Genomic DNA, 14,660 nt, shown 5'->3' on the forward strand with positions numbered 1-14,660 from the left:
GCCCTCCTGCACTGGCATCCCACTTCCCTGGCTCTGACTCAGAAGCAATTCTGCCGAAGTCGCTGGGGCAAGCAGGCTGGTGATCAGCCCCTGGACTGTGCCTGCCGATCCTGAGTGTGCCAAGGGGGCTCAGGCACAGAGCAAGAAAACCAGGTGCCAGTGTTTGAAAGCTTGGCCCTGAGTCACTAGGTCTAAGGCCTGGCCAGGGTCGACACCTCTGCGCTGTTCGGAGGCGAGAGCAAGGGAAGAACGGTTTAAAAAGGCGCAGAGAAGGGCCAGATGGGAACCCACTTGCAGAGAACAGACTCAGAGAGCCCGGCTTGTTCAGCAGACGCAGCCTGGGGGGCACCACTGCTCTCCAGAGGCACAGCAGGGGCTGAGCACCAGGCAGGGAGAGGAGCTCTGGGTGGTCAGCACCAGTGCAGACACAGGGCCCCGTGGCCAGAAACACGCTCAGGCTGGGGGTGTGGGAAGATTTCTGAACAGGGGGAGTGAGAGTGGTCACAGCCATGGGGCAGAACCCCACCAGGCCTGGTCAGTGTCTGCAGGGGCCCGGGCCGGGGCAGCCTGAGAGCAGGCCCGAGGCCCGGTGCGATGGCACTGCCCAGGAGCGCACAGGGCCCATGGGCGACTGCCGGTAGCACCCCGCCCCCCAGCTGCTGGGCAGCGCCCAGCTCCCGGGGTCTGGCTGGCCAGGCTGCGCAGCGGCAGGTGGCCGGGCCGGGCCGGGCCGGGGCGGGGACGCTCTGCAGACGGAAGCCCCGGGCTGGAGCCGCCCGAGCAGGGCGAGCGCCGCTTCGCAGCGCGCTGCAGTCATTACCCGGAGCGGATGCGCGGGGCCTGTGGGGAGTTCTAATGGGCCGATTCAATTTCACGGGATGACGCCACTTGACCAAGGCATTAAGAGCTGCAGCTCCGGGAAGGCGCACGGCAGAGCGAGCCCGAGCGGCGCAGCGCGGCGCGGCAAACCAGACCCCGCCCTCGCCCCATTCACAAATCGCCTGCCCGGCCGCTGCGCAGGGGCTCCGGGCGAGGCGCAGGAGCGGGGCTCGCTCGCACCTTCTCCGGCGGAGGCTCCGGCCGGGACCCGCGCTGGCCTCGAGGTAAGCGCCTCGCCCAGCGCTCCGGCCCGGCTGGGGCGCGCACGGGAGCGCAGAGCCGGCGGGCTGCGAGCTCCTGGGCTCGCCTCGCCCGGGGTCCGTCCCGCGGCAGCAGCAGGTGACCCGGGGTCCGGCGGGTCCTGGCCTCGGGCCGGCTGCCCGGCGCGACCTGGCGTCGGAGCCAGGCTGGTCCCGCTCGCGGGGTGGTGGGCGCGGGCGGTGCCGCCTGGCCCGGCCCGGCCCGGCCCAGCCCCAGGAGGCCAGCGGCCCCTGCCAGGACCCCCGGCCGCTGGGCGCCTCTCCCGCCTGCGAGTCGTTCGCCTTTGGGCGCTCGCCCCGTGCGTGGCCCGTTACCGCCTCGGCTGCGCAGGGCTCGGGCCGCCGGGGCTGGGGCTGGGGGTGGCGGGCAGCCCGGGGCGAGGGGCTCCTGGCTGGACGTGTCTCGCTAGCGGGCAGCGGCTGGTCCCCGCCTGTCGGCCGGGCCTGGCTCTCCGCTGCGGGGTCGCTGCTCGGTCCTGCGGTGTGAATGGGGATCCGGGGTTGCCGTGGGGATGGCGCGGGCCCGGCTCCGGGGGATGCGGGGCTGGGCCCGCAGGAGGCGTCCAGCTTGCCTGGGTCTGGCCAGCTCAGCAGCAAGGTGAAGGGCGAGCGGCGGAAGCGGCGCAGGTGGGCCTGGGGAGCTCCCTCCTTCCAGGCCAGGGCCTCTCCCTCCTCTGCGGGGACGGGCTGCACTAGGAGGAGGGCAACAGGTCTCCATGGCCTCGGCTGCGGAGGTGCCCTGGAGCGCAAGGGCGGGCTGGAGAGGAGACCCGGCGAGTGAAGTTACTGTGGCACCGGAGAGCACGTGCTGTTTGCGGGGGGAGTGTGACTCTGGGGCCCCTCGGGCTCTGCCCGGGCTGCGGTGACGGGTACCCCAGAAATTCGGGTGGGTGGGGGGGTGGCAGATCTCAGTTTTTCGTCCCTGGGCAGAATAAATTTTATGCTCACCAAAGCATGTGCGGGTGCGCACCACATTAGAGACCCAGGCTGCCGGCTGTGGGCGCTGCCAGTGCCCTGCTAATCAGCTGGGCGGCACCTGCGTCTCTCCTGGGCAGCGGCCCAATGGCTCAGCTTCCAGGGAGCGCTCTCTGCCTCTCTCGGGTGGGGATGGACAGAGGGAAGTGTGCGCAAGGACAACGAGTGACGCGTGTGGGGCCAGACGCGCGCACACACCTGTGAAAGAATGGGCCTGGGACAGACAAACCGAGGGATGAAGAAGGACCCAAATCGTGGGGTGTGGAGGGGAAGATGGACAGACGGCGGTGGGGGGTTGGTACAGGGAAGACAGACTCCTGGGGCGTTGTGGGCGAAGGCAGGCAGAAAGACAGACCGAGAGCTCGCTAGCGCTCCTAGAAAGGTGCATGGACTTTGCTCACATGTTCTAGTCCAAGTCCAAGACTAGAAAAGTTCAGCAGGCAATGACCCTTCCCCGCAGCCAGGGGGAATGTGGTGTGGCCAGGCACTTGCAACTTCAGCCCTGGGCCAAATCCCAAGTTGGGCTGCTCGCCTGCAGCTGCCTGTCAACCCGCTGGGAGTTGCAGATGCCCCAGCCCCTTGCAGGGCACTAGCTCAGATTCTTGTAGGGCCAGACCTAAATGTGGCACCCTGAGGCATGACGTGGTTTCCATCACGTACAGGAGTTAGATCGGGGTTTGGTGGCTCTCAGCACCCCTCACACACAGAGTTCTGGTACCCTGGGTCCAGAGGCAAGCAGGCCACAGTGGCATTGAAATACACAGTGTTGGGACCACCTCCTCAGCTGGCGTCAATCAGGGCAGCTCCAGGGCAGTGGCTGAGCTCTGTCAGCTCAGACGGCAGAGGCACTGGGCCATGAATCTCTTGCCATGCTGACCTGGGGTGGCCAGGTGTGGTGAGGTGGAGACTTGTGAGAGTCTGGAACTGGTCCCATCCTGGTCAGGTTCCCAGCTCCTGCTGCAGCTGCCTGCTGAGTGAGCTGTTCTCTTGATCTGAAACAGGCGGTGGTAGTTTTTTCTCTCAGTGGCTGCCAGTTCCCTGCCTATTCATCCATGACTTTTCCCTTTACCTTCGCCTGCAGTATCTATTTCGGTCCATCCTGCTGGCCGGGTTGGATTCATCACATCCGGAATGGCAAACAACTTATTGTCATTCAATCCTTTTTTTATCCTGTTGGGCACTGGAAGCACTGCTGGGTCCTAGTGCCCATCTGGTCCAGAATCGTATCTTCTGAGCCCAGCCCCCACCATGCCTGCAATCACATCCTGTGGGCCCTGACAGCCACCAGGTTTGACTACTGAATGCTAGATTCTAACAGGTCCAGAATCAACTCTACTGAGGCTGAGTCAGCAAGGAGCTCTGGAATTGTACTGTGGTTACCGGGTCCTTGCCCACATTAGGACTGGAATCCTCTCTGTTAAAGCTCATGTCCAGGGATATGAAGTCAGCTGCAGTGTGTCTCCAGGTCCTGAATCCTATCGGTCAGAGCCCAATGCATCCTGAAACCTGCTGGAGTCTCCATCTCACCAGTTCACTGAAGTCCTGTCCCTGAGATCCTAGTGCCCACTGAGCCCTAGAACCCAGCCATCAGGCCCCAGTGGCTATGCCCTGCAGGTCCCATTGCCTTCCAAGTCCCTTTTTCTGGTCCTGCTGGTCCCAGTGTTCTCCAGTTTCCTTGGGTTATAGTATCCTTCGAGTTCTGTGTGCTAGTGTCTAGTCGTACTGCCCTCAAACTGCTGTATTCTATTGTCCTCTCATCCTTCACATCTGACCTGTTGGGTCTTGGTTGAAAAGCCTGTGTATGGACTCCTGTTCCTCTCCAGCTAGCTCATATTACCTTCCTGGATCTACTGTCCTACAGGACCCAGATACTACCCCTGTTGCTTCTCCAGATCCTGAATGTGGACCACTGGGCCAGGTCCTATGCTGATGCACAGCCATGGTGTTAGTAGTACTGCTCATGTGCCCTGGACAAAGTTCCATCTCATTCAGCCTGCTCTCCAGGCTCCTGTGCTCTCCAAGTTCGCTCTGTGCGGCTCCACATACCACACTACCCATGCATCTGGCTGTTTGTAGCCCTTGGTCTCAAGGGCTCCAGCTGTCCTGCCTACATAGCAGCAGTGCAGTGTGGCAGTCCTATGAGCCCATGTCTCTTACCGATTCAGCTTTCTCCAGACATCCAGGACTATCTCTTGGGTTCTTTGGGGCCAGCTGTTTGCTCCCATCCACAGGGTTTGGAGTCACACACAACCCCTGGGATTAGTCATCTCAGGTTCAGCATCCTCATGCCTCACAAGCTCAGCCTCCCATTTACACCCAATGACTCCATACCTTTCTGAACTCATTCAGCCAATTATTTACCCTACTGGGGAGCGGTTCATTCAGACTGTGCTTTACACCGTGGAGGTGGTGAGCACATCGTGTGAGTCCAGTGTATTTCATGGCCATTCTGTATTCATCCCGGACTTTGCTGGAGCTTCCTACCCTTCCCCCAACCTCATCCCCCACTTAAGATAGTTTCTTCTGGTCTTCATCCTGGCTGCCCATCTGACTGACAACCACCTGTCTGAGAACCCCACATCTGCTGTCAGTGCTACCTCATCCGGCTCATTGGCCAGAATTGCCAATGGTGGGAGGGTGGCTGGAGAGAAGAACCTGCTTGTCCAGCTTGCACTGAGACACACGGAAAAGCCACTCTTTGGCAAAGGCCCTTCTGGTTGATCTTTGAAGTCTCTTAAGAAGCTGACCCTTAGGTCCTGCTCTGGAGAGCTTAGCAGAACAATACAATGCAGTTAATGAAAAGGAGCCAATCTGATTGAACTTCCAGGGACTGGGGACCAGGGACAGATGTCGCTTTAACAATCTAAGTAAGTTGCCTTTAATTTGGTCTGTTGTTTCAAGGTCAGCCTAGCTAATGAAAATCAATCTTCTCTCTACATCTGTGTGGTGCACGGGTAGTATTCTCCCCACCTCTCCTCTGCCACCATCAGACTGGTTTGCTCAACTTATCCATAGCCAGGGATGAGGGTCAGTATTTAAATAGCTTCCTTCCTTCTGCAGAACTGTGGGCTGTGAAAAGAGCCATACAGCTTATGATTGCTGGTAGAACTTGCACAATGAGCACAGATTGGCCTAAGAAAGCCAGAAAATACTTCAGAGAAGCACAGCTGTCAGTGGCAAAGGCGTGCCCTCGATAGGTACAGTAAAGGATCATGACAAAATGATTTGCAACCCAGGCTGGGTTTATGTTCAGCGTCCGACGTGGAACAATTGCCTTTCCTTCCTTACGTGTTGTTGGCTCACTCCCTGCTTGCCAGTTTGTGCACAGCAGTGCTATGAGAACTTTCTAGCTTTGGTTCCCCTGCCTAGAGGCTGTAACCAAAATCCATAGGTAGCAAATCCCATTCACATTTTATTTCCTCTCTTCCCACTCCCCAGAACTACTTATATCCTGGGGTCTCAGGTATTTTGCTCAGGTTATTATTCTTCCTACAGGCCATAGCCAGGTCCTGAAATGTTGTCCTCATGAGAGAGCATTTATCCCTGAAGCTGAGCCGGCTGGCAAATACCTTCCGTCCCTAGATCTTTCCCAGAATGTTGGTTTCACCTTGACTCCCCCCTAAAGAGCATGGTGGGAGGCCATTCAAAGCCAGAATGTGTTTCCTGTTCTGCAAGGCAAATCAGGAAGTGCTGCTTCCTGAAAGCAAATCCCTGGCAGCCTCTCTGCAGGTAGCATCTACTCTGGCAAACCCTGCTTGCCTGGAGCAGAGCTGCTTCTCATGAACCTTTTGTCATCGATGGGGAAAACATTTTTTCGGAGTCCTGGTGAAGGAGATAAGCATGATCTTAACGTGTCTTGGGGTATGATTGGAAATATTCGCAGGAAAAACCACTGGGAAGCTAAAGTCTGAATCCAAGACCTCAGAGGTTGAGGCATTGGTTCACCTGGCTCCTCCCTGGCCAGTGCAAGGGTTGAGCTTTACAGTAGATATTCAGCATTTTGTGTCCATCAGAGAAGGGTGGGGTGGGCTGGAACCCCCAGCAGAGAGCTGCGTTCTCTCCCCAGCTCTGTCTCAGGCTCTCTGTGCGGCTTCAGAGAAGTTGCTTCATATCTCAGCATCTCAGTTACCACCTCCATGAGACGAGGACTTAAAGTACTTTGCAAATGCTGACGTGCTGAGCTCCACAGCTTGGAGGTGCTACCAGAGATCATAGGTGCGGGAAGTAGGGAGGTGGGGGATTCTGCAGCACCCCTCAGATTTTGTGCCACGTGCCAGCATCCTGGTTGCCAGGGGCTCCCAGCTGATGGCCCTGAAGGCTCCACTGTTGTCTCTGGGGTCCTGGCAGCTCTGCTGCAGGCCACAGTCATCCGCCCGAAGCCCAGGGCTCCGCAGCTGGCCCCACCTATGGCCCCAGTCTGGGCTAGTGAGGGACACGGACGGGGGAAGGCAGGAGGGCACAGCTCTGCATTTCCAGCACCACTGGCAAAGATCAAAGTACCTCTGATTGAATGGCTCAGTGACAGGGTGTAGACCACTTGCCTTGGGTGAGTCTGAAAAAGCTTGTCATTGAGGACGAAGTCTCCCTGTCCTCAGACTCAGCCCGGTCCTCCTAGCGATGCCCAATGCAACAATTCCTCTCCCTCCCTGGTGCACGTGTGAGCCTCTGTGGGAGCTTCCTGATTTGTTTCAGTGCTGGGGTTACAGTTGTAATTCAGGTGTCTTCTCTGTCCTCTGCTCTCCCCTCTTCTCCAGGATTCTCTGATGTGCCCTGATGCTGCAGGCTCTCTCTGCTCTCCTCTGGACTGGCTGAACTCAACAGTGCCGAGACGATGGATCCACCGGTTGAGGACTTCCAACAAGTCCTCTCCATTGACCAGATCCGATCCATCCGTGCTAACAATGACTATGTGGAGAGACCCACTGTGTCCTTCAAGCAAGTTCAGTCCAGCCCATCCCTCTCCCAGCAGGGGCACAAGCAAGAGTGGTCCCAGGACTGCCTGGTGTCCTCCGCCTTCCCAGACCTGCACCGCAGCCAGAGCCAACACCACCAGATGTCGGCCCTGCAGCAGAACCTGAATCATTCCAGCACCGCCAGCTCTCTGTCCCACAGCACCACTGCCTCGGACCAGCGCCTGCTGAGCGGGCTCACGCCCTCGCAGTCCAGACACTCCCTCATCCGGACGCAGCCCATAGCAGGTGACCTGAAGCCTGAGGAGCCACTAAAAGGGGTGGTGGAGAAGGCCACTCTCCACTCTGGACACCGCTTTATCTGTGAGGAGTGTGGGCGCTGTAAGTGTGCCCATTGCACAGCTGCCCGCAGCCTGCCTTCCTGCTGGCTCTGCAACCAGCGCTGCCTCTGCTCAGCAGAAAGTCTCATCGACTATGGGACTTGCCTGTGCTGTGTCAAGGGCATCTTCTACCACTGCTCCACTGATGACGAGGACACCTGTGCCGATGATCCCTGCTCGTGCGGCCCTGGGTCCTGCTGCGCCCGCTGGGTTGCTATGAGCATCCTCTCTCTCTTCATGCCCTGCCTCTGCTGCTACTTCCCCACCCTGGGGTGCCTCAAACTTTGCCAGCGGGGCTATGACAGTCTGAAACGTCCTGGCTGCCGCTGCCAGACCCACACCAACACTGTCTGCCGGAAGATCTCGTCCTCCAGCGGCACACCTTTCCCTAAGACTCTGGACAAGCCAGTATGACCTCTCTGGGGAGGGGAACTGGCTCCTTCTTTTCCTTCCGCTCCCTTCATTCGCACCCCTTCGGGCACTCAGCAAACAGAGGAGCAAACCGCCAGCCGCCACACCCCACACAGGGAGTGTGAGGCATGTCTCTGAGACACAGGAATTGTGCTTCTGTGGCCAAGCCCAGCGTGACAGGTTTTGCACACTTTGGCAAAGTACCAGGACAGAGGGAATCGGATGTTGGCACGCGCACTAGTGACAAAGGGAGGGCTCTCAGCATGGAACCTGGCTCAGGACTCTGACCTCACGATGCCTTAGCAGTGGTTTTTCTGTGGTGGGTTTCAGGAGGGGGGCAGGTCCAAGCACGAGAATCCTCTGGGGACCAGAGCACAGAACCCACGTCTCTTTCATCCTTTGTCCGTCTGCCGTGGACCTCACCGCCCTCTCCACGGGCTTCTGCTTGGTCTCCAAGGCTGCTGTGCATGAGGTCGATCCCTGCAAAGGGAGATGTCGCTGCAGTGTCCCAACCAAGGGCAGGACTTTACTTCCCTCCTCTGAGCAGAACCAGAGAAAAAGCTCTTGATATTTTCCTTTTCGTCTTGAAGTTGTGAGCCCAAGTATCCAGTTGTCAGGGGATCTCTGCTCAGGGGAAACTGGCCATGGATAGATTAAGAATCCTGCTGGCAGCGAAAGGGGGCGGTGATGCAGAAGGAGCCCCACTCCCATGTTGGCACATCAGTAGGTCATCAGCCACTGTCATTATTGACATGCCAAAGTAGGATTGGCTAAGAGGACGAAGCCAGTTAAAGCTCCATCCCGGGCTGAGAGGCAGGGGGACTGGGCACCCAAGGCAGCAGTAAAGTTCTGCTTGCAGAGCCCCACTCTGCGACTGACAGGTGTTTAGTGCCGGTGGTTTCACTCCGTCCATTGGTGGGAAGCTCCAGCACCAGTGATACTCCTGTTGGCAGGCTCAGGGTAGAGACCAAGAACTGGGAGCGCTACAGAGCCTGGCCTCCCTTCTTACTGCTGAACGTTAGAGAGAGGTACTTGACTGGGGCAATATGTGGGAAGCTTGCCCTTCTGCCCTGCCCAGAGATCAACAGAGACCTTCAGTCTCTGGTGCTGCCGATCTGGTACCTTTCACCAGCACTGAATTCACTTTAAGAAAAAAGGAAAGATGAACCTTAGTAACAATTAAGAACCCCAACTTCCCTCCTTGTGCTGATGCTGTAAAACGATCGTGTTCTTGCTTGGGCCTGAAAATGGTGCTTAGCTGAGGCTTTAGCTTTGGGCTGGTGGGGAAAGGGAGATCTGGGTGTTAGAAAGCAGAGGGGCATGGATGGTGTGTGTGTACCCAGATTTCCCTTGCCAGCCAAAGTGCCTCAGCATCTTCACTCATCCCCCACATCTTAGAGGATGAGCTACACAAAAGCGGATTGGCTGTGCAGCTAGGCAGCCCCAAGGCAAGCCTGGTGTTGACACAGGCATTCTGAGACAGGAGACGTCTTCTGCAAACTAGAGATGGGTCTGAACCAGATCTACAGGTCTGGACGTTTTCAGACCATGGAAGGTATGGATCTGGGCCATGGTTCGTGATCAACAGTAACACCTCTAATAAGCCAAGCCAAGGCCCTGTGCCTGAACATTCCTGGTTCTTGAGGAAGTTCAGACCCAGACTATAATCCAGAATTTGTGGCTCAGACCCATCTCTGCTGTAAAAGCGTGGTGCCAAACTCTCAGATACAATCCCAATGACTTAAAAAAGTTGGCCTGGAATGAAAGCCATGTTGTTGGCCCTTCAGTGCTATGTCCCACCACCACCTGCATCCTTGGAGGAACATGGATGTGGGTCTGAAGAGAAGAAGGCATAATAACCTTCCTGTTCCCATGGAGTAGAGGTTCAGGAGTGCTACAGGACATGTGAGAGCTGGAGAAACACATGCAATGAATTCTACAGCTATCACAAAGCTTCCTCCATGGCACTCTGATCGTTAGGGCCCAGAGATCCACACACTTACCCACTGACCTCTCTTCCTTTAGAATTCCTTTGATCTATTTTTGTATATATAAGTATAATGTTACAATGGCTAGGACTATTATAATAATAATAATGATATTGCTGTGAATGGTGCCATATGCAAGGTTTGGCTTCCTGGTACACTTACAACCGCCAAAGGAATATCTCAACTCCATTGTGCTGATCCTAGCTCTTTGTTTAGAAGTACTCTGGGGCATTCTGCAGGCTCTCCCAGTGGGCCTCTGTACTGAGTGGGCTGGTGAACGGGAAGGGTAGGCTTAGAAGTAAGGAGTTTCACCCCTGGGTGGCAGTTTGTTCATTGGTGAGAGTCCTCCATATCACCTGAGGCCACAACCGTGTTGTGGGTGTTGGCTTGTCCTACTGAATGCTGGGAAGCACATTTTCATAGGCCGTGGCCTCCATAAGATACACACAGTCTAACTCTGTTATGGTGCGATTCAACTTCTAGTAGGAGTAGAGCCATGAGTTAATTGCTTTACTGCTGCAGAATGGTCAATTCCAAGACAGCAGTGCTCTTCAGACTGTGTGGAAAAACACCCACTCGTCCCTGGGAAAGTGCCACTGCAGGTTTGTGGCTCTCTCTGTGTGTAGAAGGTCACTCCCCAGATCCCTCCCCTACCTAACAGAATGTATTGCAAATTTATAGTTTATGTATGTGACATAATCAGTCAGATTTATCATTCCACTTTCTGCTGGCATATAGAGCAAGAAGTTAAAAGTAACATGTATATTGGAGGGACTTCCAGAGCAAGACACACCTGTCTTCTTAGCTAGCCCCATTCACTTCTCACTACAGTTAGACAATTTTGGGTTGTAACCATTTTTGAAAATGGAAAATATTTTCTTCCACAAAATGAAATGGTTTGGGTAAAATGCCCGCCTTCCTGGGGGAAAAAAATGTGTTGTGTTCTTTTAATAAGAACCCAAAACATTTAGAAAAGGTTTATTTGGTGGGGGGGAAAACATGTAACTTTCATGGGTGAAAAAACAACCCTCTCCTCCCCTCCCCAACTTCTCGCTCAGCTTTGTTCTTTGTGCTTTTCTTCAAAGGGCTGGGCATGTCAATTCAATATATGCCTTTCCTCCTTCACGGTCCAGCTTTTCTTCTCACTTGCTCCTGGAGGTGACTTCCTGAATGTTTCCATAGAGAAGAGTCATGATGTCATGAAAAGGCAATGGTGATCTCATCAGAGTGTTGGAAAACTTGCTTGGTGAGAGGAAGGGTTTGATGCGAGCATGTCTAGGCAGTAAGTTGATAAGCATCATGCTTGGCATATGGAACTCAGGACTGGATGCCAGGCTCCATTCCACTGTAGCTACATCCCATAATTGGCAAAAGATCCCTGGCAGGTCCTGGTGATTTATGTTTATGTGGTTTTCCTTCTCTGCCAGTGTGAAAGCTCCCCCCTTGACAGCATATTGTGCCATATCAGGGGTGCTCTGGAGCAGGAGAGCTGGCCTATTTATTTTTAGAAATATTTTGTAAGTTGCCAGTGTTCTATCAATGCAGCCTATAAAACATGGGACACTTGAGAGGGTACTAGACTTCGGACTAGCCACAAAACATCAGGTCCCAGGGGTCTTCTGGGCCAGGGCTTTGGTGGAGCCAATCTAAGTATCAATTGTGAAAGTCAGAACTAGGTTGAGAGTCTGAGCTGTGCCCCCTTCAAAGTTCAGATTTACGCGTAACCAGGTTTTTTAAACGAGACTCATTTCACCTCCATTGCAAACTACCCATTTCTTCTTCCAGTGGAGACAGCAGGAAGCTCTCCTAATTAGCTAAGGGAAGAAAACACCAGACCAGGTTTTACCAAAATTTGCCTGCAGGAGCCAGTGTGGGCCAACTGGTTAATAATAACAAACAGCCCATCTTCAACCTATGTCTTCCGGCGAGTTTCTCAGGGTCTTCGGCTTGGCTGAGCTTACTTCTCTTTTTGGCCAAAACGTGCAGTTTAACTTCGAAGATGGCTCACGTGCGGGCAGGGAGCACCAGGGGGTGGGAGGGGGAGGCATGAGATAGTCTCCAAATGTGTGTGCAGCAGGTTGCTTTGGTGTTTTAACCCCATATTTGATTCACTTCTGTGTCCAAACATAAGTTCCAATTGCCCTTAGCCAGGGCGTAAGAGCTTTGACTAAAGCCCCTCAGATTTTTGTGTGCCCTTGGGCTTTCACTGTGGCTTATTCCCAGAGTCTGAGTGTTAGACAGTTCGTAAAGGGAGATCTGTGCTCAGTGCAAGTGGCGTTCTGTATCTGATCTCACACAGAAAATACAGGGTGGAAAGGGGGGTGTTTTCCAGGAGAAAGTAGAACACATGTAGTGCATTATGGCTTATTTAACTGGGATGGGGGGTGGGGGGACTTATGTCAAAGGATCCTGGCAGAGCTTCAAGCCGCTGAAAGTGGGAGAGGTGGTTGGAGCTTCCTCCAAGACAGATCCCTCTGTTTGGAGCAGGGGAAGGAACTCTGGCTGTGGGTTCTTGCTTCCTCATTGGATCCCACAGCCCAAAAAGGTGGCCTGGGAGGTGCTGCAGAACTTGCATAGTACCAAAGGGCCCTAGGCCAGCCAGGCCTCTACTCGCCTCTTGCTTGGCTGGTGCCAAAGCTTCTCTAATGCCCAACCATCTCTCCATCTTTAGATGAGCTCCAACTTCCACTCCAAGCATGCACCTTGCAGTTCTCCCCTCTTTTGCACAGGAAAGCAAGGTGCTGCCCCCCTCCTCCTACATTCTTGCAGGAGCCAGAGGAAGGCACTGCAGAGTGACATGAGGTGCCCCTCCCATCCCATTGCTATGAGGCCTCAATGGGCTAAGAAAGTACCATGTTCCTTGTCTCCACCTGGCCCAGTCCTTGAAACATGTTCAGTCTCATTCCAGAGGCATGGCCCCTCTGAGCAGAGGACGTCCAAGGACGTTTCAAGCTGAGGGCTAGTCTCAGATTCACTCATTCCCCTCTCTTTGCCCTAAGCTCTCTGGTCTGGTCTCTTCCAATTCCCAGTGGTAGCCAAAAGCACAAAAGAGTAACTTCAGAACAACTGCATGAGTGCAATAAATACCCCAGAGTTTGCATGGTTAGGTTGGCCTGAGGATAGGCAGGTGGCATATCTGTAATGTTCTCTCCCCAGTCCCAGGGCCCACCTTGGGACAGATCTTTGTAGCTGCCTCTTGCAGTTGTTGCATTTCCAGTGTGACAGAACCTGCAGTAGGCAGGGCAGCGACAGTTCTGACTTTTACCACTCCACGTGTGGGAAAAGGGAGACAGGGCATGTCCAATATCCCATTCCAAGCAAATCTAGTTCAGGATCTTCTTCAAGAAGTATCCACAATCCATTGCTGCAGGATGCTGACATGCAGCTGAAGTGCAGTTCCCACCATCTCTTCCAGGTGGCAGCTGCCACCTCCTTCCAGCCTGCTTAGGGGTCCTGATTAGGGCCGAGCCTATGAGTGAATGCTCTCTGTCATTGACAGCCGGTGAGCAAACACAGCCTGCGTTTCTGACCCCACGGGAAATGGATTCCTTCTTCCACCCCTTGCCAGCTGCTTTCGAAGATGCCCAATGGGCAGGTGTCTAGAACGATGATGATGGGGAGAGGGCCTATCGGGTGGAGCACAGGCAGGAGAGACTTTGGACAGAGAGGAGCCAAATCGAACCGAGTCTCTTTCAGTCCGTCCCTTGCTGGAGCCCTTACCTGTTGCAGACCATTGAATGTATCGGTGTTCCCTGAAAGAGAATCAAGCTTTGCCCATGGTGCTGGGGAGGCTCAGAGAAAGACCCGCTGTCCCCGAGTCAGCACCCAGATGCACGCTGACTTCACCAGGAGTGGGCTGGAGCCCATCAACAGCAAACTCAGGGATCTGGGGTGAACGCAGCTTTTGGTTCCCACCTGGCACCAGGGCAGTGTTCCTATGCACAGGGGAGACCTAAGCTGCGCTGAGTATTGTCACTTTCCCATTCTGCTCCCCCGTGCTGCTGCTCCAGTCCTGCCCGCCCCTCTCCCCAGTACGCAGCCCTTGAGCAGAGGCTCACTCACACGCGCTGCTGCCTCCTTTGCACCCTGGCTGGCTGTAGCACAAACTCCTCGTGAGACTCAGTCAAGCTTGATTTCAACAGGGAGCTCAGCACCAAGGACTGAAGCATCTACCTGTGTAGTTGGTACAAAAGGCCTCCTGTACAGCACATAAAGGGAGCTCCTCCTCCACCTCCTATGTGGGACTCTTTCCCCTTTCTAGGCAGTCCCATGCCAGGCCAGGCCCCCGTGACTGGGCTTGACAATACTCCTCTACCAGTTATGGAAAAATAAAGTATTTATTTGAAAAGTTTATTTTGATGATAAAAAATTATGTATTTATTTTAAAGCACCCTCTTCTGTTTTGGTTTCCTTCTCTTGCAAGCTAACTGTTACTGAACCACTGCTGAAATAAAAGAAGCAATTCTATGGGTGGCTTTCCAGGCCGCTTAAAGCGACTATTCAATAAAAATATATTAATTTTGAAGCCTCTGTTCTTCTTGTCTTGGGGGTGGGGGAGAGAGACATAGCATGACTCAGTCTGCTGCCTCAAATCGAGTTTCAAAGCCTGTGCTTGAGTGTTCACGCTGCAATGGGAGCCACTTCGCACCCAGGTGCAGACCCAAGTGGGAACTTCTTCTGCAGGGGACCTGCGCAATCCTAGGCTGCGCTGACTGTTGGGGCTGCTGGTGGCATTCTCAGAAGGGAAAAAGGGTGCTTTCAAAAAAGGCGTTTACTTTCAAGGCTATGTCTACACTAGCCCCAAACTTCGAAATGGCCATGGAAATGGCCATTTCGAAGTTTACTAATGAAGCACTG

The 14,660-nt window shown here is 54.6% G+C and overlaps 1 protein-coding gene across 1 annotated transcript; it reads left to right on the forward strand.

The window, feature by feature from the left end:
- The first annotated feature begins 845 nt into the window (after positions 1 to 845).
- On the forward strand, positions 846 to 14,306 carry SPRY3 (sprouty RTK signaling antagonist 3). The gene is made up of 2 exons (XM_075007879.1): positions 846 to 1,103; positions 6,869 to 14,306. Exon 2 carries the CDS (start codon positions 6,946 to 6,948, stop codon positions 7,816 to 7,818), a length of 873 nt encoding a protein of 290 aa, XP_074863980.1. The 5' UTR covers positions 846 to 1,103; positions 6,869 to 6,945; the 3' UTR covers positions 7,819 to 14,306.
- The last annotated feature ends 354 nt before the right edge of the window (positions 14,307 to 14,660 follow it).

This window comes from Carettochelys insculpta, chromosome 13 (assembly GCF_033958435.1).
Source record: "Carettochelys insculpta isolate YL-2023 chromosome 13, ASM3395843v1, whole genome shotgun sequence".
In the NCBI taxonomy this organism is placed as follows: domain Eukaryota; kingdom Metazoa; phylum Chordata; order Testudines; family Carettochelyidae; genus Carettochelys; species Carettochelys insculpta.

Bases quoted from the DNA above. Each gene is read 5' to 3' on its own strand.
- SPRY3 (XM_075007879.1), top strand. From the start codon at position 6,946: ATGGATCCACCGGTTGAGGACTTCCAACAAGTCCTCTCCATTGACCAG.